Raw genomic sequence first — 24,779 nt, 5'->3', positions numbered from 1 at the left:
CCCAGCATGACCCTTTTATGTCCTATGGCATTAGAAGGTGTGTGTCACGCTGGGACAGCACCATGCATCACCATAACCTTTTTTGCATGTTGAAAAGTCCAAAATTTCACTGACCATTACCTTTTACCATACTTCTGTTTTCTCCCTAGCAGTTTAAAGCCAATAGTGTACCTCAGCAGAATTTCATTCTGAACATCCTACTAGCCTTATATTTAAGTGATAAAACAGGGATATCAACCCCCCAGCCCACAGGCTCTTGAGGTATTTACAATTGTATCAGCAAAAACAACATTCAACAGACATGAACATAATTCTGAGAGTCATTTCCTAGCAGCCTGCAGAGCTGAGGTCAAAGGAACACTTCAAGGTAAAAAATCCCCAGCTTCCTGTCATGACCTATCTAGATAGTGCAAGACAGACACTCAGAGTAACATGTTTTTCAGAAGAGGGGCCCAAGCTGAAACTCATGTCTGAAAAGCTTGGGCCCCTGAAAGCAAATTTGCAATTCGTACCTTGGCACATCTCTACTCTCCAGCTTTATCTGGTCAGGTTGCTGCATAAACAAACAACAAAAGACAGAAAAGTACTTTCTTTGCACAAAAACAGCCAACTGCATACAAGTTCTAAAGGTCTTCCGAAAGGAGCAGGAGCCTTTGATATTACCCTTGCCCATACAATGGTGCCCCAATCTTAGTTGGTGCCTGTGTGTGCTACTGTAATTCAAACAATAGATGATGAAGAAGAAAAGAAAAGGAAACAGAAAAAGAAAAAAAAAAGACTTTCAGCAGCTCGACAAAAGAGAGAAATATATTCACACTGATTTACCCTCAGAGCTACCACACTTACACAGTCTACCTTCTAAACCGGAAGATATCAGATGATCATATCCATGTCTCTCACTCTTTTGAAAGAGTTCCCTTTTCCAGATGTCATTTCACGTAATTGTTTACAAGGCAATTCCATGAAGGACTACAGCCTATATGTAAAGAACACTATCATCTCCTAAAGAGACCATTTGCTGTGGAAATGGCCATAAGCCCCACATTCCCAACATTTCACCAAGCAAGCATAGAAACAAAAAATACAGGTGGAGGCAACTAGTTCAACAGTGTCTCCACGTACTCAGAGACATAACATCAGCTGTGATGAGGTTCCCTACTGGACATTAAGTCTGATTTTTGATATTGAGCTAGGATGTTATCCTAACTTCAAAAAAACAGGCTGATACTATAACCTCTCTGCTACTAGTAATGTCTGCCCTCCAGTGATCAAGGTGTGTTCAGTGTGGGAGTCCTACTAGACTCATGAACCATTATATTTCAACAGTAGCTAAGATATTCATTCTTTCACTTGAAGCAGTCTGAATGGGTGCACCCATTCCTCTTGGACACAGCCCTAGCTCCAGCAATCCAGGTGTTCCTACATACTTTAACTGGGACTAACCATGAAGGACACTTCGAAGTTTTAACTGGAGCAGTACACAGAAACTCACCTCTTCAGTGAAGAAAAATGTGAATATTTCACTCCATAGTTCTGCCTACTGCTCTAGCTCTATATACAATTGCAGACCCAGCTCAAGGTCGCACTCCTAGTCTTTTGGACCCTACAAGGAGTAGGATCCATGTAGCTTAGTAACTGCCTCTCTTTTTATACCCCACTATGATAGTTGTGCTCAGTGGAGATGCTAATGCCAACAGAATCCAAGTTTGAACCTGAAAGGGCTGGGGGTCAGACAATTCTGGTAGAGGGCCCATGACTGTGGAACCAGCTACCACTGTATTGTAGATCAAGCTGAGCATGAGTCTGATCATGTGTAGGGCCTGATCCAGCACCCATAGGGTCAATGGGAGCCCTTCCAATGGCTTCAATGGGCATAGGGTCCTGAGCATGATGCAGCACCCATTTATTCGCTAGGCAGTTCTCAGTTAATAATATGAATCACCCTTACAATGGATACTGGAAAGCCAGCTGCCAAGATATGACCACTATAAGACAGCAGCTTTAAAGATGTAATTGGAGACAAGTTCTTTCTTTTAGAGACATTATGATAAAGCTCCATAATTTTGTATTGCAAGCAGAAACAATGATGTGTACGTTAGAAAGAAATTAAAATGAAAAGTCATAGGATGCAGTGTTCCATGTTTATTGCTCTGCCCCCTAAAACTGCACTGCTTCACATTTTTTATGTAAGGGAAAAAAAGTCTTATGTACTTGTCCACCAAGTTCAACTGTCTAAACGTATGAACTAATTATGATGCATTTCACAATATTGGCCAGATCTAATCTACAATAAATACAATTAATCATCTTTAACTCCTTTGACAAAGAATGACAAACTATAGAACTGTGATTTCTGATATTCTAAATCAAAGAAATATTTTTCCATATAGTGTCAATCTAATCTCATCATCATAGTACAGATGAGAAAAAACCATAATAAAAAAAGAGAAATGATTTACTATATCTCAGTAAATGATGTGGTAGAGATAAAGACCCTTTTTATTCTTCCAAAAAGGAGCTTACAATCTAACAGAAGACAATGACACAACATTCATCATGATGAACAGAAATCTAGGTGCTTCAAAATAAAACCTCAATCCTGCAAGGATTTACACATGGCTTTAACTGCATAACTATTTTATGCACATGTTTAACTGTTTCAATTCAGTATGACTACACACAGCATATCAAGCAAGGAATTTGTGTAAATCTTTGCAGGATTGGTGTTCAAGGCCCTGGTCCTGCCAAGGTAACCACATAAGCAGATGCCTGTACCCATATAAATCCCCTATTGACTTCAGTGAGGTTGTGTGTGGCTAGGGGGCCAGGAGTTATTCTCTTTGCAGGATCAGGCCTTAATACCAATTAAAACTGTTGAAAAAGGCACAGAAGAAAATTCTCAAAGGTTATGAAAAATCCCATCTTCTCTCATATTCCTTTTCTCTGTGAATAGTGGAACAATTTGGGCCAAATTGTCTCAGATAATTACAATTCATGGCACCCACAAAAGGCACATGCACCCATTAAGTTGGCAAACCCTTGCATTTCCACATGCTAAATATTTCATAAGAATAGATGGTCACCGTAGATGTGTAATTTCCCAAATTATAAATGTACTCAGGGGTTGTGTGCACAAAACATAGATATTGGGTGTACAACTTGTGCTGATACCTGAAACTAACCCTTTAAGGGACACAGTCAACATGTTTGTTTTTAAATAGACTATTTTCAAAAGCTACTTGATAAAGCATTCTTTAAATAGCATGTCCTGATGTTTTGTTGAAAAATTGTTTTTAATTGTGTTTACAAAAGTTTATCTACTCCCCTGTTGCTGTTCATAAGGGTCTTTTCAGCCAGGGAAACACGAAAGGTATAAACAAAAGGCCAGGATTTCTAAAAGTGACTAGTGATTTGGGGTGCCCAACTTGAAACACTTTAAAGGCATCTGATTTTCAGAAAGTGCTGGGCACTCAATCTCTGAAAATCAAGGCCCTTTAAGGTATCTCAGTTAGAGCAGCCCAAGTCACTAGCCACTTCTGGAAGTCCTGGACCAAGGGCTGTCAAATGCATATTGTATACAAAAGAAAATAAAACACAGAAAAATATTTTTCTTTAGCCTCTTTCAGTAAGGTATTACTTATTGCTGTGCTTGTACAAAATTATCAAGCAGAAGTGTGATTTTAAAGATGATGGCATATTATAAACACACTCATTTTTTAAAATGGGATAAGGTTGAAACACCTAAATATTCAAAATAGGTTTTGTGTAAAAACTGCTCACTTGCAGTAAAAGTTAATATCTGCAGATATTAAAAAAACGTAACAGTTATGGGATGCAACAGCTGTTGATAACTTCCCACAAAAAATATCACCCTTTGGCTTCTCCTGCTTATCATTCCAAAGAAATTTAAAACACATTGTAGCAGATTCAGGCTCCAATGTATGCCAGTTTAACCCATTGTTAAACTAGACACAAATCTCAGTGGATGTAAGTTGACCAACGGTTGATTTTGCAGCCAAATAATGGATGGAGTGGCCAGGAAGATGATCAAGCCAAGCAACTAAGGGAATGCCACAGCCAGCTGATCCTCTAAGAAGTGTTTGCCAGTTGCACTGCTCTGAAGCCTTCTTCATACCTAATTGTATCTCCTGAAAGGTGAATCCTCCTGGCCCATAGAGGGAAGTGTGATTAACTAGTGTAGGGAGGTGTAATTTACTGTTTCCTACAACATCTGGCCCTGTAATTTCAACTATGTCCTCATCACTATTTATTAAGTTTGAAACCAGGTATTTTCCCATTGTCTTTTAATATAAAACTTTTCTCAACTCTCGTCTCCCAATTGTCTCTTAAATGTATTAAGGGAACATTATTAAAATGTATCAGAAATGTATATAAATGTGATACTTGGTGAACATTCAATCTGATTTTTTCTCATACATAGCTAGGAAAAAGTGCACGGGGGTTCTGAATGGAATGACATTTTGTCATACATAATCACAGCAGTAAATGATGCCATTTCTCAGGTCTGATTAAAGCTGATATTTTTATAAGTTGGGAAGGATCAGGTCAGAGTCTTGGCTGCAATCTAGTACTTTTGTGCCATTCTTTCTACATGGGGATTGCACGAGCATGGGGAAACCCCCAGATTATTTCTATTCCATCCCCACGTGCAGTGAACATTTTGGCACTAGGAGGATGGCCAGGGCATTATTGTACTCTGGCTATTTTTTGTTAGTAGATGGTCCATGTGATGGGATAGCCAGCCACAAATATTAGAGCAACCCCAAGGAAGAAAAGGACATTGCAGAAAAGCTAAATAAATTATTTGCATTGGTTTTCACTGCGGAGGATATGAGGTAGATTCCCACATCTGAGCCATTCTTTTTAGGTGACAAATCTGAGGAACTGAGGTGTCAGTAGAGGTGGTTTTGGAGAAAATTGATATATTAAACAATAAATCACCAGGAATGGATGGTATTCACCCAAGAGTTCTGAAGAGACTCAAATATATTGCAGAATTACTAACTACTGTACATAACCTATCACTTAAATCAACCTCTGTACCAAGAAACAGGATGGTATCTCATGTAATGCCAATTCTAAAAAAAAGGAAATTATGCGCCAGTAAGCCTAACTTCAGTACCCCGCAAACTGGTTGAAACTATAGTAAAAAAATAGAACTATCAGACACATAGATTAACACAATATGTTGGGGAAGAGTCAACATGGGTTTTGTAAAGGGAAATCATACCTCACCAATCTATTAGAATTCTTTGAGGGTGTCAACAAACATGTGGACAAAGGTGTTAGAGTGTGCTTAGACTTTCAGAAAGCCTTTGACAAGGTCTTCACCTAAGGCTCTTAAGAGCCATGGGATAAAAGAGAAGGTTGTCTCATGGATCAGTAACTGGTTAAAATATAAGAAATAAAGGGTAGGAATAAATGGCTGGTTTTCACAATTGCAGGAACTACCTGATACGAGAGATTTTTTTTCAGAAGGACTATTCTGTGTAAGGAATGCAGCACCAAGGACAGCGCCTTATCCCCTGAAACAGAAGCAGCAGAGGAAAAGATTTAGATTTTAACTTACTCCATTCGATAAGATTAGAGTGCTAACAGTGTATTATAATGTTAAGATGTTCATAAATATGTAATTGTTTATAGTTTTAAGCAATTTTTAATATTTTAAAAAGATAATTTTAAGTGACTATGGCTAGGAAAAGCTCTGCGGTTGCAGAGAATTACAGATGATAAAACCAAAAGGGAGGCCTTAAAACAATTTGACAATAGCAAGCATAAAAATGGACCAATCAGAAAGACTTGAAGCTGATTGGTAGATGGATATGCTAATGACTAGGATTGAAAAAACAACCAATCAGAAATAGTCAAAATTGGTATATAAGGCAGAGAGCTGACAGGTTTAGTCAGTGTAAGTGGAAGGTACCAAAGAGAGTGGGAGCATGTGTGAAGCCACTAGAAGTAGTACAGACCATCAAGAATAAGAGCGTAAAAGCAATGGCAGCATTTAACTGCAGTCATGGACCTGAGAAAGAGGAGAAGAACCATGACTGATAAGAGGAAAGAAGACTACTGAAAAGTAAGCATGACAACTACAATCTAGTGAAAAAATAGGCCAAATGAATATGTATGTCTGAGATATTAAAGCTGGATGTTTGTGTATGTGTGTTTAATGTTATGTGTATAGTTTAACATGTAAGTACGAACCTGCTGTCAGCATCCTACATGGGATGGATCACCTCATGTAGAATGTAATTACTTAAAGCTGTTATTCCTATTGTATGCTATTACAGTATTGGTTACTTTAATGCATATATTTGTGCTGAGGAGGATTTATGTTATATTGTGTTATCTTAATATGTGATTTTGCAATCTATTTTATTAAAGATTGGTACATTCAATACATTTTATTTTTGTTTTTCAATAATTACTTCCCGAGTGTCAATCCTTCAAGTGGAAGGCTGTATCCCAAGGGTCAACAGAGTTAGTTTGTTCTGGGGAGTTTCCCAAAGGTCAGAGGGAAACCCCTGGTAAAACCCTGGCAATTCCCCTATGGTGGTCCACTGCCTTTCACCTACCAAAATAGACCAATTGACTATTGAATTACTGATATAAGCAGGCCATTGTTGAGGAGACTTAGGTCTTCTTTTGAAGGTAACACACCAAGCTTCTGTACAGAGACCACTGATGTTCAACATATCATATGTGACCTGGAAAAGGGAGTGAACAGTGATGTGGAACAATGTGCAGACAATACAAAATGATTCAAGATAGTTAAGACCAAAGCTGATTGTGAAACGTTACCAAGGGATTTCACAAAACTGGGTAACTGGATGACAAAATGGCAGATAAAATTCAATGCTGATAAGTGTAAAGTAATGAATACTGGCAAAACATAACCCCAACTAACATATAAGATGATGGAGTCTAAACTATCTGTTGCCACTCATGAAAGAGATCTTTGCGTCATCATGGACAGTTCTCTGAAAACATCCTTTCAATGTGCAGTGGCAATCAAAAAGCTAACAGAATGTTAGGCACTATTAGGAAAGGGATAGATAAACAGAAAGAAAATATCATAATGACACTTTATAAAACGATGGTGCACCCACATCTTGAATACTGCATACAGTTCTGGTCACCCTATCTTAAAAAAAGATATATTAGAATTGGAAAAAGTACAGAGAAGGGCAACAAAAATAATTAAGTGTGTACAATAACTTCCATATTAGGAGAGATTAAAAAGACTGGGACTGTTCAGCTTAGAAAAGAGACAACTAAAGGGGGATATGATAGAGGTCAATAAAAATCATGAGAGATGTTGAGAAAGTGAATAAGGAAGTATTATTTATTCCTTCACGTACTATAAGAACCAGGGGTCAGCCCTGAAGTTAATAGTGAACAGAGATTTAAAAGAATAGAGATTTAAAAGAAGCATAAGGAAGTACCTCTTCATATAATTCACAGTCAACCTGTGGAACTCATTGCCAGGGGCTGTTGTGAAGGCCAAAACTATAACTGGGTTAAAAACAATTAGATAAGTTCATGGAGGATACATCCGTGGCTATTAGCCAAGATGCTCAGGAATTCAATCCCATGCTCTGTGTCCCCCTAAACCTCTGACTGCCAGAAGCTGGGACTGGATCACAGGGGATAGATCACTCAATAATTGCCCTGTTCTGTTCATTCCCTCTGAAGCATTGGCTCTGGCCACTGTTGGAGACAGGATACTGGACTAGATGGACCATTGGTTTGTCCTAGTATGACCATTCTTATGTTCGTATGCTGTAAAGTACACCAGGTCCAGGAAGAACTGGCTGCAGAATCAAGGAATCATAGAATCATAGAATATTAGAGTTGGAAGGGACCTCAGGAGGTCATCTAATCCAACCCCCTGCTCAAAGCAGGGCTAACCTCAACTATAACATCCAGCAGCTAGCTCCTTCGTGGCAACCTCTCTCAATGGATTTAGCCATTGTGCAGTTGACAATCTGACCCTATATATTTATCAACTTTAAACTGCTCAGCAATGTGTGGAATCTTCTTTTGGAGCAGAATCCTCAGAGATGCTGAGCATCCTGAGTTCTCATTGGGAGTTGAATGTTCAGGACCATTTTAATCAATGCAAAACATTCTGACATTCTTCAGCATAAGAGGTGCCATGTAAAGGTAAAATACTATTAATCACTTGTATGTGAGAGTAAGTGAATGTGTGTATGATAGTGTTAACAACAGATGTCAAGTTTTACAGCAGTACAATTGCATTACAATACCTCAAGTTTGTTATAGCTTTTAATCATATTTTTAAATACATTTAATTTTTCAATAATAATTAAGACTAGAATTCATCCATAAAAATACTCTTCTACTCCACCACCAACATACCACACTGTGCAAAAACTCTGATGCAACTTAATCTACCCTGGAACTATATTCCTTTTGAAATCTGCACTACACATGTAGTGAACAATATATACAAATTAACAGTGAACATCTAACTTTTTCCATTCCAGGATAAAACAAGGGGGGGAAATTTATGTTGGGAAATGGGGTCGGATGATAGTGAGTGATATGAAAAATTATATGGCTGTGGGCAACTGACTGAATCTCTTAACGTGTTTAAGGTTTAGAACTGCAGTAAAGAAAGTGTAATGCTGGTTTGTGTGTTAGCGGGAATTCACTGACACACACATACAATATTAACCCTTTTTAGCAACTTTTTTTGTTTGGGAATATATTATAATGCTATGGCTTTGATTGCATTTGGGGACAAAGTCAGGCCATATTCTTGCCATAGCTGTAAATTAGTTCCACCTTAAAGACCTTTCTCCTTCCCTCCTTCCCTTCCTCCCTCACCAAGCTAATTTGTGTATTTGCAAAAGCACTGGCAGTAGCAGCAGTGTACCTCAGGCAAAAGAGCCTATGTGTCTATCAGTATCTGGGTGACTGCCTTGTAAAGGGATCATTGGAACAATATGCCCTGGAGCAAGTGGAGACACTGCTTACATTTAGCCAATTTAGGATTCACTGTGCATTGGGAGGAGTCTTGAGTAAATGCTGCACTAGAATATATATAACACTAGGACAGAGTTAGTCAGAAGATTTTTGATAAAATAAAATTAATTGAAGTGGAAACTTTTTTCAGAGACATCAATTTCTACTAAGTTTTCATCAGGAAGGCTTTTTAGGTCCAGGGCTCACTGGTTTGAAAAAGTGAGCAGAGACACTCATGCTCTGCTTGTGCATAGGACACTGGTCTGGGATGTGGGAAATCCAGATTCAAATCCCTGCTCCTTTGCCTGATTCATAATAGAATTTTTTAACCCAGATCTCTCTGGGTCAGGCAGACCTGGGACTTGAACCTAGACATTCCACATCTCCGCTCAACACCCTAACCAGCAGGCTATAGATCATGCAGCACACAGGCCCTCTCCCCCACCTGCTTCCAGAATCAAAAAGCACAGATTCCAATTCCATCACAATTTGGTTTTCATGAAACATTCAAAAGGTTTTGTTTTCATTCCAATGTAGAACAAATTTCAAAACCTTAAAGTTTACAGTGAAATGGAATTGTTGTCCTCTGGATAGCGCAAACTATGGCCCATCTCTGAACACATCTAGAAAAAGATTTTTCCACACCACTCCCATTACAAAGCCCTGAAAGAAAATATAGAGGAATTCAAAGTATACCTATATTGCCAAGCTAATTTATAACATTTTACTGAAGACTAGTGACCAGCATTAATACTATTTGGATCCAGTACTAAAATTCAATTATTGCTATTGTAAAGGTGGCAGTTCAATTAGGGGTGTCAGATAAAAAGCAGAACTTGTCCTCGGAGCAAATCAATGGAAAATTTCTTTTAAATAGACCATCTCCTCATCAGCCTTAGAATGCACATTCATAACAAATACCTTCCTATCAGGTTAGCTATCTAACCTGTAGGACCTGACTTTATCCACAACGTAACCACCTTATTTTTCCCATAAATGAAGACTACAGAGAAAAGATCTCAGGGAATTCCAGCTCCATAGAGCAAACTTGTCTGTTTTAATTCAAGTTGGGTGGCTGCATAATACAGAAACAATCAGGAATGAACAAAATCCAGTGCTTTTCAAATGATGATTTCCATGTGATAATCCTCAAGGGCATATAACATTGTATATTTAAACTGATTCATTCTATGGGCATACAGTACATGCGATAGGATGGCCTTCTAAAAATATTTCAAATGGATAGCTCAGACAGTTTATAAAAAGCACCTTATAACATCTGTGCTTGAAAGGGAACTACACTGATTTTTGTCAGTGTATAAATACGGCATATGTATATACTGTATACATACACTAGTACATGCAAGTCTGTATACAGTATCTAAGTAACAGTGAGACACATATTGCACAAATTTCATTAAATGCTCAACTGGCAAACTTTGGGCCTCTCTTGCAAATCTTTTCCTTTTCTAATCTATACATTTTATATCTGGAGAATGTGGAAGCATCTTACCTTGCTTCCATTTTCTCTTGCCTCTCTTTCCATCTTGAGATCAGAAATTAGGAGGTTCTTGTATTTGTTCTTTCCATTACTGTTGTGATCATCTAGTCTGTATTCTGAAGTCAGCTGAGCAGAGAGGGGACTGTCACTCAGGTTCAAAGGCTGCTCATCCTGCTCCAGATTTGTTTTCCCATTATTGTTGGTTTCTGCCATCTCCCTGCAGTGTATTCCACCTGAAGCATTGGAACTGTGTCCCACGGTCTCATTGCCATTAAAACTCTCTGCAGCTGAATCATCTATTAAAAAATATATATTTTCAGTAACATGCCAGCATTGTTATCTCTGTACCAGATCAAACAGAATCTATAGCTTCACAGTGTTTTGCATAGCAAAATTAAAACTATTTGAATGATGATTAGCACCTAATACATGTTTGCAACAAACAATTTTCAAGTAAAATTAAGCTTGGGAAATAAATACATGGACTAATAGTCAAAGTTAAGGAAAAAGATCTGGGAAGACATCCTAGTGCAACTGTGCACACAAAAACTAATGTCACACTGGCTTTTTAGGAACAAATTCTGCCCTCATCCAGCTATCCATCCATTTAGGCTCTCATAACTAAGGCTACAACTGTAGCATCACATTTTGAAGTCAGTGTAATTGCAGGTGGTGTGGGGGCAAAATCTGGCTGTCAGTTTGGAACGGGGTGAAAAATATTGTGCTACAGACTGGATGTTTAAAAAGCAGCATAAGTGGCCATTAAAAAGAATTCTGTCATAAGTAGTGTAACATAAAAATTCCTTAGTTCCCTGGCTTCAGTTGTTCTGGTGCATTCATTGCTGGCATTTATGTTGGGAAAGTTGACTTTGGATACAAAGACTGTGTCTCAGTTATTCTCAAACTATATCAAAATCATAATTCAAATAATACAAATTACTGATTAATAAAACTCAGATTTTCATCTGAAATGTTTGTATGATTATTGTTACAAGTAACTCCTAAGATTGATATAACTGAAAATAAAAATATTTTTCTCTCTAACCTTTCAGGGCCAGATTTTGTCTCCTGTGCTCTGAATGAGCAATGCCTTACTCTATGAACAGTCCCACTGAAAAATCAACAGGGTTCCTTGAACAGCTATGTACTATGCAATGCAGGAAAAGGTGGCAGAATCTGCCTTAATTTGCTTATTGGATGCATTCAATAGCATTTTTGTATAGTTACTTTCTCTGTTTTGCTAATGGTGCACACTCTTTCCAGGCTTCACAAGACTATTTATCAATAACAGCACCACTAATGCTGAAACTGATGAAGAGGCAGCAGCCAAGAGCATGCACAGAGAGAAACTGGAGGTTTGAATTGGAATGGACCTGAGCGTGTTTCACATAATTATTCTCACACCTTCCTAAACATCAACAAGGGAGCAGAACGCGAGAGAGAGAGTGCGAGAGTATACATAAGTCAAATGGATTTATTGTTCTTAAATTATTAAAAAAAAAAAAAAAAAAAAAACCCACAAATTTGACTGTGTACTTTTATCATGGACATAATAATTACCCAATTCCCACTCACCTCAGACCACAGGTAAAATATTGGCTAAAAGAATAGTAATCAGATGCAATTAAGTTAGCTAATACACTGCAAATAATATGAAATAATCTTTCACAATCATATTTGCGAGTCCATAATACGCCTACATCCAGCTTGCTGTACTCACCCAATAAAAGGTCTTGCTTGAGTAAAGCAAGAAGGATTTGTCCCATATTTTACATATGGAAATTTGTTTTATAATACCTGAAATAAATGTAATGTAATGAAAACATGTAATAATGATAGTATTTTTGGAACACTTTAGTTTAAGGAAACATCTTCCCACCTAATAGAATACTTTACAAGCAACAGCTGTTTTACAAATCCTGTACCAGGTGTTTATTTATAAAACAAACACAGGAAACATAAAAGCCCCACGTACAAAACTATTAAATGGACACATCACATCTTCTAGTCACCAGTTCAATTCAATATATGTATACTGGAACCAACTCTAAATTAATACTTGGGCTAAATCCAAGGCTTCAGCGACCACAGGAATAAGTAAGGCAAACAGGAATTGACCCCTAATAAAGGTCTAAACCTATAAAAGAAATGTACTATATGTGATAGCTTTTGGACTAGACACATCCCTACTGTGAATAATAAAATAAAATGTTGGAAACTCTACTTGCAACCGTAGAAACAGACAAGCTGCTTTATCACACTGTTGAAACAGGAATCCATATATCTTCTAGTACAGTGCTTAATCCAAGATACACATTATTTTAGGTAAAGAACAATTTTTACAGTTCTTCTCAAATGGTTTTATGCTAAAAAATAGACAGAAATACAGAATTATAACTTTATGGAAAGTCCAAATAAAGTAAGATTAAGGAACTCCTTGGTCAACACACGTATATTAGGATAACAGGTAACAGAGGAAAGAATATATTAAATATAAACAGCTCTTTATTACTTAACTGAAAAATCCCTGAGAATTAACAAATTTACTCAAAACACTCTAATGTTAAAACAATGATACAAATATTATCAACATAACTTTGGTGGCACCTAAAAATGACTCAATTACTGTATAGTAAACCCTTGTCTCTAGTATAAAATCAAACACCTACAGTAAATTATAGAGTTATAAACTTTTTACCTTTCTCATTAGGAATAAAAATCTATGTCCAGGAGGACAATGTTCAAAGGTCTGGCTATAAACACACTTTTGCCATGTAAATATAAATATGTATTACCATAAAAGAACCAAGAAAAAAAAAAAAAAAGCATTTTAGCACTAATAGCTTCTTACAGATGTTACCAAGGTAACTAAATTACACAGTTTAGCACATTTCATTTCTGGGCAGTTGAGCTATTTTTGCAAAGAATACACCGACATTAAAATAACAGCTATTCTGTGATTGAGATCAAGGGCCTGATCCTCTAGACCCTTACTCATGTGAATAGAATTTACTCTTAAAAATAGTCTCATTGACTTCAGAGGAAGGTCAGTGAGTCTGACACAAAAGGTGAAGCATACGTTCCTCACCCCACCCTATGCCTGGTCAGCTCTGCTGCCATGGTCCTAGCAACTTCCCATCCCCTTTTGTCTGCTTTGCTGAGTCTTGTATCATAGGGATGCAGTCCCTGCATTCAGGGTGAATAGGGATTGTGGTTATACCTGGGTCTTTGCATAAGCGTGAAAGAGGGGCAACTTCTTGCATCCTCCCAGCACCTTGTGCATCATTGGAGCATCCAGGCACAATCTGGCCCTCAGATTATAGACTCTCCAGATCTAAGGATTTATCTTGTTATTTTATCTATGAAGCATCCTGCACACTGTTGCTTCCATATAAATTACAGACAAGGTATTTTTGTCATGTTATTAGCATATTTTTCTAATGTCTATCAATAAACTGTTGAAGCTGAAAATCTGTTTCCTTACCAAACATTTTTTCCTCCATCATGCAGCGACAGCCACTGGTTTGTACCTGGAGAGTTGCTGGCAGGTTCAGGAATATATGCTGAGTCCTAATAGTCACATGTGTGGGTATGATATATCTTGCATGAATGGACAATTAGGTTTCAAACACTGTCAATGTAACCTGTGCATATTCCTATTGGACAGCTTACATCAGTTTATTTTTAGAAAAACACACCATTGAAGTATTTCTTGGGGGAGCAAGCGGGGAAAAAATTGATCACCCAGGACCTGTAGCAACAGAGAGAATGTGGGTTGTTGTAGCAACAGAGAGAGAGAGAAAGCGAGCGCACAGCCACTCAGAATACGTTGAGAGCAGCGTATGGAATCTGATGACATCAGGATGGCAGTTGGATTTTTGTTTTGTGCTGTGATTGGTTACAACTTCTTCTTTGAGTATCTCTCCATATGAAGCCCACTCTTGGTGCACATGTGCCCCCATATGTGAGAGACCAGAATCGTTAACCAGCTGTATCCATTGGCACAATGCATGTGCACTGTATGTCTTTGCTCCCCCACCCTCATAGCATATGGGGTGGAAAGGCCTCGAAGCGTTCCTTCTGACAATGAGATGAAACATCAGTATCCCTGTAAGTTACTTCTTGCATCGTTACTTAGTTTTTAAACTTTGTTAGCTGTAGTTAGCCCATTGACAAAAAGAAAACATATACACACACCAGGAGTATAATTTGTTTAATTTCTGGGTGGTCCAGTACCAAACCACCACCTGAATGGCTGACTTGAAGTCCTCAGGTAATCTGTCCATCAAGTGATGTGGCCACCATTCAGCTGTGTAGCCACACCCAAAGACTTTGTTTGCTTGTTTGTTTTGTTTAGGGGAAGGACATTCTCCAGGAAGTGCATAGTTTTCAAGTCCTTTTCCCAAAGAACTTCAGAGGCATGTTTACAATTGTTTTTATGGGGGAAGTCTATGAAGAGAGCCTCTTACTCAAACTCTTCCCACTTCGGAGTCTACTATTCACTCTTTGAAAACACAGTCAGCAAGTGCCTGAGCTACGAGAGAGGTTACCTCAGGATCTTTGGGACCAACAAAACTACAGAAAAAGGTCTATAAAACCATGGTGCAGATTCCCTTGGATCAGTCAGCAAATTCTGCTGTCCATGTGAGGAAATAGCACCCTTTAATGTCCGGAGCTCAGCACCTATCTTCCTTCAGGGCATTGTCAAAGAACAAGCTATTAACTTTTAAAGCTTTGGGTGCCGACATGCTTACTGCATCCAAGTCAGCACCCCATGCCACTTCTGCCACAGTAAGGGTTTTGCCCCAGCCATCAGCTACTGGTTTACACCCTGTGATTCCATCAGTCCCACTACCTTTTTACCTCATTGGAGGATCTCTCCTGACCCAGAGTTTCCTTTACTGGAGTTTTCACCCCTTTCTGCAGTTTCTAAATCCAGTACAATAGTAGCACTTAGAATATCATCATAATTGGTGTCATCACACCACTCTTCATTGGTACTGACTTCTTCTCATTGAGTACTTTTGAATCATCCTAACTTCCTATCACTCCATGGTGAAAAGGACCTCCTATAGAGGAGTTTTATTTTTCATCATCATCATCATCATCACGTATGTCTAACAGAAATCTTTCTCTAGGAGGAGCTGCTTTATCACCTGAGCCAACTAAGGAGGAGGTTCAAGAAAAAGGAGTGACATCCCCTTCTGTCTCTCATCAAACAAGACAAGTCAGATAGATCTCAAATGCTCCTTGGCATCACATGTCTTAATACAGGATGTAATTCTGGCCATACTGGCCAGCTTGGACATCTCATTCTCATTTATTGGATTGATATGGTGCGGGTCTTTCTAGGAGCAAATCTTTTGCATAAATGGAACCTCACACAAAACAGTTCAACTGCCACAACCTGAGATTGCTTGCACAGAGGATCATGAAATGCAGAGTGAGAACACAGGTCATTTTGAACAAGACAATCCATTGACACATATGGCTTTTTCTTCATCATTAGCTGAAACTGTTGTTTCATCAAATCCATCTGTGATGGACAATTTCAAAGATTTCCAAGACTTCCTAAAGAGGATGGCCAATAATCTGGAGATTCCACCATAGGTAGTACAAGAAAAATCATAAAATGCTCATTAATAAGGGTATTCTAGACCCCATCAAGGAACTTGACAGACTCCCGCTTCCATTGCTGCAACATCTAAGTTGATAGACTGCAGATATCAAGCACCCTTCTAGGCATTTTGACTATTTTTATACTCATCCATCTCTAGGCTCTTTAGTTGTATTGGCAGCCAATAAAAGTCCAGACAAGCTACTCCACCAAAATGGACACCAAATGACAAAGAACAGAAAAGATTGAATCTCTTTGGGAGAAAAATGTATTTTTTAGCTACTTTACCAGTCAGAATTGCCAATTAACAAGCTTTACCAGCCAATGGACTATCTCTACTGAGATAATTTTCACAGTTTTTAGAATCTAAAGAGGAACTTAATTTCAAAGACAGCACCAAAGTTCACTTCATGCAGCAGATACAGCTTTCAAGGTCAATGGCTTTGTGGATTATGATGAGAAGAACATTTTGGTTGACTGCATCTAGTTTGAACCAACAGAGGTTCAAATCAACAAGACCTACCTTTTGAAGGATATGACATGGTTAGTTCAAAAGCTGATGAAAAATTACACATTAAAGAATTCAAGAGCAACTCTCTGATCTCTAAGTCTTTATATCCCAGCATATAGGAGAAAACAAATTCAAACTGCAGGTGACCTCAAGGCAGAAATAATCCTCTTCCTCTTCTATCTTCAGAGACTGGCTGAATCCTTTAGTAAAAGGCCCTGATATCATAAGAGGAAATGTTCTGCTTCCTCATTGGTGACATCCCATCCTGGACCTAACCAAGAGCAGCAAGTTTCACTTTGTGGTCAAGAGTCTTGGCTAATCTGTAAGGATCTTTACTGCTCCCTCTCCCCTTTCCAGCACTTGGAACCCCCATCTTTCTTTTCCCAAGGATGCATGGACTGAAATTACAATTGATGGATGGGTCCTGGAGGTCATCTGAGAAGGCTATGTCATCTGACTTCAATCACTGCCTCCATCCCATTCCCATTCCACCCTTAATCAGGGATCAATTTTACAAGAGTCTTCAACAAATGGATCTGCTTCAGCTAGGTATGATAAAGTGCATGCCTCCTGCCTTTTGGGGCAAAGGATTCTAGTCTCCATATTTCCTGATTCCAAAGAAAAAGGGAGGTTGGCATCCTATTCTGGACCTAAAGAAACAACAAATTGATCAGAGACATCAAGTTTTGAATGGTTACCCGCACTTCTATAATTTCATCCCTATATCTCACTGACCGGTTTATAACTCAGTTGACAGGATACTTAATTCCCATGTGTTCATCCATCTCAGAGAAAACACCTATGTAGTTCATAGTAGCAGGAGAGCATTACCAATTCAGAGTACTGCCTTTCGGTCTCTCCTCCACCCCAAGTCTATTCACAAAATGTCTCTCTGCGGTGGCTGTTCATCTAAGTAGACAAGGTCTTCACATTTACCCTTATCTCAGTGATAGTTTATTTCGAGAAAATCTTCTCACTAGGTCACTGAGGCTATGTACTTGGTTCTTCAATTCTTTTCCTTTCTGGGTCTCAAGATCTATCACAGAGTCACAGTCCTGGTGCTCTGGAACTGTTCTGAATGAAGACAGGCAGGAGGGTAGTGCAGTGTCTCGCCTCAGGGCACACTCTGACCAGGATAAACAAGTCTCCTTGGCTTCAGCGTTTCCTGGGTCTGATCTTTGAGCATTCAGCACCCCTCTTCACACCACGAGATCCCCACAAGGAGTCCACCTGGAGACGACACCTGGGGAAGCCTTACACACCACTCCCCTCCCCCACTTCAATAGTCAGAAATGACTCTCAGCCAGCTTGGAAAACAGAAGGTTTATCAGCTGTCAGGAACAGAGCATAGAACGGATCTTGTTAGCACAGAAAGCAGGAAGTTACAGCAAAATTCATCTTGGGAGGAAATCCAGAGCTCAACCCCCCTTGAGACTAGAGACCCAACCAGGAGATTGACTAGCTTCCAGCTGCCCAGCCTCAGTCACACCCTGCTGCCCCTCCCCCATCCTTTGCTTCTTTCCCGGGCAAACAGGTCACCTGACTTCCCCCCCCCTTGCTTTGTTCTCCAATGCCTCCAATTGGCTCCTTGCAAAGGATGGGCCCCAGCAATCAGTTGACAGGATACAGCGCATCAGCCATTGTCTTTGCCCAGGCAGCCAGATGGCAGTCACACCTGCCCTCTAGGGATCTCTGCAATGATCATATATTCTTGTCCCATCACCTAGATGAGTGCTTCCCAACCTTACTGAGTGAAAGCCCCTCTAGTTAACACTAGGTAAAACACACGCCCCCCTCTAACCCCCTCGCCAGCCATAAACACATATAACCCTATAAACAAACACTAAATTACATCATAATAATACATTATTCTTACCTGAGTAAGAAGTTCAGCCTTCCCTGACGCAGCCGCCCCCGTATGCCCCGTGTGGCCCCACCTTGTCCCATCCCTCTTGGACTGAAGGTAACAGAGGCAGGCTCTGGTGGATTGGCCAGAGCTGCTCCAGGCCCCCACCAGAGTGGAGCTTCTCCTCTCCAGCTGGGTGCTTGGCCATTATGGGGCTGCTCCTCCGCTCTGGCTGGCATGGAGCTCGAGGGGCTAAATGACCACAATATTACTGAAGCCTCATGCACACCAAGGAATCTTTGGCACCCAGTCCCACCTCCCCAGGTTGGGAACCACTGACCTACATCCTTGAGTGACACATAGGGGAAACTGAGGCACGCACACGCTATTCAGATAAAAACATTAAGAACATTACCACTTCGTCACAAGGTCAAACACAAGTCAGTTCTCATTCCCATTCAGTCAGTGGAGTTCATAATAGCAATCCCTGGCTCAAGAGCTTTCTTCCCTCAATACAAAGTTTTACCTGATTCATCACGTCAGATCAGATCTTCAGTTTGATCCAATAACTTTGGTAGGATCTGTCTCAAATTACTAGAAAACATGGCCTCGTGCACTTTCATGAACCTGAATGCCAGACTTCACCTCACACTATTCCAGGGATGGCTGAATTCAACCAAGCAGACAGTATGAACTTAACAGATGATCAAGCATGCTTGTTCAAGCTTGAACAGTTCCAGCATGAGTCCTGTTATCTCTCCTCTGGTGGAAGGATATACACAAAGTTTGTCAAGGGGTGTCATTCATTTCCCCATCTCCCAGCAAGACTTTGATTACAAACACCTCCAAAAAAGGTTGGGGAATATACCTAGCCCTTTTTCAGCCTCACTGACTGTGGTCCTATGTGTGGACTTCCAATCTCACATTGATGTTTTGGAACTCAGAATGATAAGACCATGGTGCAAATTGTTTCTGCCTCTGCTAAAAGGAGCAACCACCCAAGTCCTGATAGACTACATTACAGTGATTAATTACATCAACAGGTAAGTAGGAGCAATTGTTCCGTGGGAGTGGCGTATTCAGAATCACATCAAGCTTGTAGCTCTACGTCCACCAGGAGCACAAAGCAATCGAGTGGAAGACCACAATGCACAAATGGACTCTAAAGGATGTAATTCTTACTCAAGTGTTTCAGGAGTGGACGGTTTACCTCAAAGATCTTTTTGCTGCCAACCAGAACACAAAAAGTCACATTCTGCTCTTGAAGAGGCATGAGGCCAGGCTTCAGCTCAGATGGTCTCACCTGATTCTCTGGAGTAACTACTGAAGACTACTTCCTACCATTTCCAATAATTCCCATAGTCTTTCAGAAGGTCAGACAAGACAAGACCTAACTGGTACTTACAGCACCAGCTTGGCTGTGCGTGTTTTGGTTCTCAAAACTATTGCATCTCTCAGTTCAACCATCCAATATACTAGCACGTCTTTAAAATATAGTTTCACAAAATCTTGGTCTAGTCTTTCCCCCAAACCCACGATCTCTTCATTTAACAGCTTGGATGCTGGCTGGTGGATATCTACGAATAGAAGACGCTCAGCAGAGGTTCAGGTCATTCTGATTCAGGGCAGGAAAGTGTCCACTAGGTTACCAGATAAGGTAAAATGGAAACATTTATCACAGTGTGCTATTCAACTTCACCTTCATCCATTGGAGGCTTCCATTCCTGACATACTGGACTATTCTGTTGTCTCTAAAGCAGTTTGGACTATAAATTAGTGCAGTGAAAGTCCATGTGGCTGCCATCTCAGCCTGTCAGCCATCCTTATAAGACTGCACAATATTTTCTCACCCAATGGTATCTAGATTTCTGAAAGAGCTAATTAATGTATTCCCTCCAATTAAACAGATTTCTTCTGTATGGGACTTGAACATGATTTTTGCATTCTGATGGTTTCACCCTTGGATACAGTGATGTCAAATTATCTGCATCTGTACCTATTAAAACTGCACTCATAGTAGCAATTACTTCTGCTCAGAGGGTGAGCATGATTCAGGCCATAATGGCTGGTGTCTTATACTCTATTTTTCATAAGAGTGACTAAGACCTCACCTGACGTTTACACCAAAGGTAGTTTCAGACTTTCAATATATATATTTACCAGTGTTATTCCAAAGCCTCAATCATCTCTCAGGGAGGCAAAACTCCATGCTTTGGGCTTGCTGAGGGCTCTCTCCTATTATCCTCATAGAACAAAACAATTTTAAAAATTGACCTCACTTTTTGTAGCCTTTTTGAAAGTCCAGAACACAAGCCATCTCCACTCAAAGAGGATCTCAGATGGTATTAGGTCTCATATGATTTAACCAGTTGGCTCCCTCCTCCATATTACATTTTATTTAACCAGAGTTCAAGCAACTTTTCAGCCATGCTTAAATAAAGTTCCTATAACTGACATTTTTAGAGCTGCTACCTGCAGCTAAGTGCATTAACAGTCATTACTTCATAGTATTCACCTCTACATCTGAGGCCCAGTTTTGCAGGGTAGTCCTACAGTCATTAGTTAAGTAGGACTCCTACCTCCCACTTCCTTGGCAGATTAACTGCTCACTAATCACCAAAAGTGGGATCGATGTGGATGGATACTTTAAGAAAGAGCAGTTACATTCCTCATAGTGACTCTGGTTCCTGGAGGTGTTCTGTCCAGGTGAATCCCATAACCCATCCTCCTTCCCCATCACCATGAAGTCCTATTAGCTGAGATTCTGTGTAGTGAAGAAAAAAAGTGACAGTTGGGGTCACTCCACCTTTATTCCCCTGGAATGGATGAACAGAAAGAAGGGGAAGGTTGTGCAGGGCTCAGATGCAAGCCCCAACAGACAAAGTTTCCAATCTTGTGTGCATAAAGCCCATTATGCACACTGTTGTATTAATTTAGATGGAATAAATGGGCCAAAAGTGTTAACATAATCCAGTCATTGGTCAATATTAAACAGTGTTAAACAAGGTCCAGGATTTGGTATACAGAGATCTTAACCTGCTTAGTACCATGGCAAGAAACACCATTAAAAAATCCTTTTAACCTTTTATTAAAGATAAAAAAAGGAAGGAAAGACAGTTAAAGCATTTGAAATGTAAAGTATTAAATCAGGCTTTTATTTTAACCGCACCCTATTTTTCCCTTTCCCTTTAGCCGGAAAGAGTTTTAGAACAGAAAAAACCCTGGATTTGTCAGTCTTAAATGGTGTCAAGGATTGAATAACTGTCCTTTTGGGTAAAAGAGAAGGCATTAATTGAGAGGAGCTGGAGCTGTTGTTGCTGTTACTGTTAAAGTCTGATCCCATTTAATCCCAGGTGGTGTTTGGCATTCAGCTGGAGTTGGCAGAGGGGACAATGTTATTTGCATCCCTCTCTTTAGCCTGGTCTGGTCAAGACATCTCTCAATATTAGAACGAGGGCCTGGAGTCTCAAGAGATGGTGGGGGGTGGCAGCTGCTGACGGTGAAGCTTGCTCCACTAGCCTCCATCTGTTTTTCTCTATTCTAACCCCAATTTCTTTTTTTTTTAAAAGGACGCAAAGAGGGAGTGATGGGTGGAATAGCCCAACCAGTCATTATTTTGTCCAACAATTAGGCCTAATATTCGACAACAATTTTGGTTTATTGATCTCCGGTTCCACTTCTTCTGGTTTTACCAAACATTTTAATACAGTCCTTAAAGCATATTAGTAGGCCTTTTCATGTAGGCTAATTCAGTTTGTTACCCTTTCCCATCAACATTTGTTATTGTAGGCTGTTGTAACATCTTCTGAACTTTCACATACTTTTTACAGTTAAGCTCAAAGTACATCTGTAGACCCAGTTATTACAATAGCACCAAGAATGGGATCCCTGCAGACAGAACCTCTAGAAAAACATATTTGCTGTAATATAAGTAACAATTCTTTCTGAAAGCAGGAGTTGGGCATGAGTGGAGTGGGAAGAGTGAAATTTGAGAGACTGAAGCTGCTGTTTGTGCAAATGCAGAGTTGTCTGCCATAAAACCTACTCTTTCAGACTGTGGACACAAATCCTGTATGAGAAAGGGAGTTTTAAACCTTTAGTTCCAGATTCTACCACCCCTATTCTTGCTGAGTGGTACCCTATAACATGAGTTGTCTGACCGATTCCAGTAGGGACCGCTTGCCGTGTACAGTACTGTAAGTGAGTAAATGTGGCACAGTCTGGCCCTGAGCTATTTTATGTTCTTTACCATCTATTGCCTGTATATTGCAAGTATATTTTATCCTCTTTACCTTCTATTGCCTGTTTTGCATTTCCTGTTTAAACATTATTTTTTAATGAAAACCACATGCTATGTAAATAAATATTTTAAACTTTAAATTGCTAGTTAAACTCTTGTAACCTTCTGGATTCCATAAATCAAAGGGGCATTAGCCAGCCCTAACAAACTGGATGATTAAAAAGACTACTGTACTGCAAGCAATTGAATGTGAGGCTTTGGAAGAGGAGAATGGTGACAGACAAAATAGCACAGCATGCTGAGTAAGTGGATTTTACATGCTCTTTGCTAAGAGATATAATAAAAAGACTAGGTCAAATTTCACTCCTACCAACTTTGACATTTAAAATCAATTTGTCAAAAATCATGTAGTCAGGTATATTTCATGTTGATCACAAAATATGTTGTTATGCACAAGTTTAGGGCACATCTTTAAGGGTACATCTACACTGCATGCTTCTTCCAGTGGCATGTAGAGAATATGCCTGCATAGCCCTTTCGCATGGGTATAAACAGCAGTATAGCATGTGAGATGTGGTTTAGGCAAGTAGAATAAAGCCACACATGAATGGTGTGAATAGGTTTCTGAGTATATATTGTTTATGTCCTCTACTCACCCAAGCCTGCCATCTATCTACCTGCTATTTTTAATAGTGAAGTGTTCCACTGCCTCCCTGTTTCTGAAGTCTTTTCCGTCTGCAGGAAAAGACTCCGGCAGTGGGGGAAGGCTCTGGCAGGGAGAAGGCAGTGAGGGCACTTAGGCAGCTCCCCACTGTGGAACCTTTCTCTGTGGCAGGGAAAGATTCTGGTGGGGGGAAATAGGGGAAAGGGAACAGGTTCTGCCAGCTCCCCACTCCTGGAGCATTTCCCCTCCATGGGGAAAGATCCTGGCAGAAGGGAAAGACTCTGGCAGCTACTGGAGCCCTTTCCCCACCACACGTATAGAATCCAGCAGCAGGGAAAGGCTCTGCCAGCTCCGGTTGCTGGATCCTTTTCCTGCAGCAGGGCCTTTCCCCCTTGCCAAGCCTTTCCTCACCACAGTGAAAGGCTCCAGCAGCAGGGAGCTGCTGAAGCCCTTCCCAACTGCCTTCCCTCCACCAGAGCCTTTCATTGACACATGTACCTACACACCACAATGTGGATGCAGCCTGCTTTTCACTGCAGCATGTAGCTACATGTATCCTACATGCCGCACCGGTGGTGTGTAATGTAGACATAGCCTAAGACAACCAGAAGCAACTATAACTCAATCAACAATGTATTCCATTCTTGTTCACATTAGGAGAAAGATGAATATGTATAATGTGTCCTGTTTAGCTAATATTAGCAAGTTCTTTTCCCCTTTTCAATGCAGATAATTTTTCTCACTTCCCTGGCAAATTATCCCGTTTGTGAACTAAACTAAGCAGATTCTGCATTAAAAGCCTGATCCTGCACAATTCATATCAATTAATGATTTGCCAATGGCTTCAGTAACATGGGATTCATCCCTAAGTTATTTCATTGATGAAGTCCTGCTCATTTGCAATACATAAAAAGCAAGAAAGAACAAAACAGCATTTAGGGCTGATCCAACTCCCTGTGAAGTCAGTGGAAAGACTCCCACCATATTCAACAGGAGTAGGATCTGGTCCTTAAACACTAGTTTAATATATACACACACACACACATAATAATGTTATCCAAAATGGAATCGGCAATCAAATTGCCATATCTTTCATTAAACAAAATTGCAAGTTTTTCAGAAAAAAAAACAGGTTTGAGAAAGCTGCATTTTTTTATGGATAAACTATCTTATTCATAGAAGCACAAAACAGGCGGATCATTTTATTCATTTACAGTGTACTTAATAATAGTACAGTGAAAAACTGTCACTCTACAGCACCATCAGGCAAAGTAAGACAGCCACCTCAGTCATAGTGTAAGCAGTGTCACAGGAAAAGTACAAATTTATAAAGTCTCTGCAGAATTGTGCATCTACTTTGCACACACAATTACCATAATTGCACATGA

General features: G+C 39.7%; 1 protein-coding gene across 2 annotated transcripts in view; it reads right to left on the bottom strand.

The window, feature by feature from the left end:
• The window catches only part of NOL4 (nucleolar protein 4), a 219,311-nt gene that overhangs the window by 74,518 nt on the left and 120,014 nt on the right, over positions 1 to 24,779 (bottom strand). For both annotated transcript variants that reach the window (XM_067553820.1, XM_067553819.1), the window contains one exon: positions 10,526 to 10,809. In XM_067553820.1, coding sequence (XP_067409921.1) covers positions 10,526 to 10,809 — 284 coding nt within the window. The remainder of the gene's footprint in view (positions 1 to 10,525; positions 10,810 to 24,779) is intronic.

This window comes from Emydura macquarii, unplaced genomic scaffold (assembly GCF_026122565.2).
Source record: "Emydura macquarii macquarii isolate MOO-44397 ecotype Brisbane River unplaced genomic scaffold, CSIRO-AGI_Emac_v2 contig_1477, whole genome shotgun sequence".
Lineage (NCBI taxonomy): Eukaryota > Metazoa > Chordata > Testudines > Chelidae > Emydura > Emydura macquarii.
The sequence above is the reverse complement of the archived record's forward strand: the minus strand, read 5'-3'. Positions and strand labels throughout refer to the sequence as shown.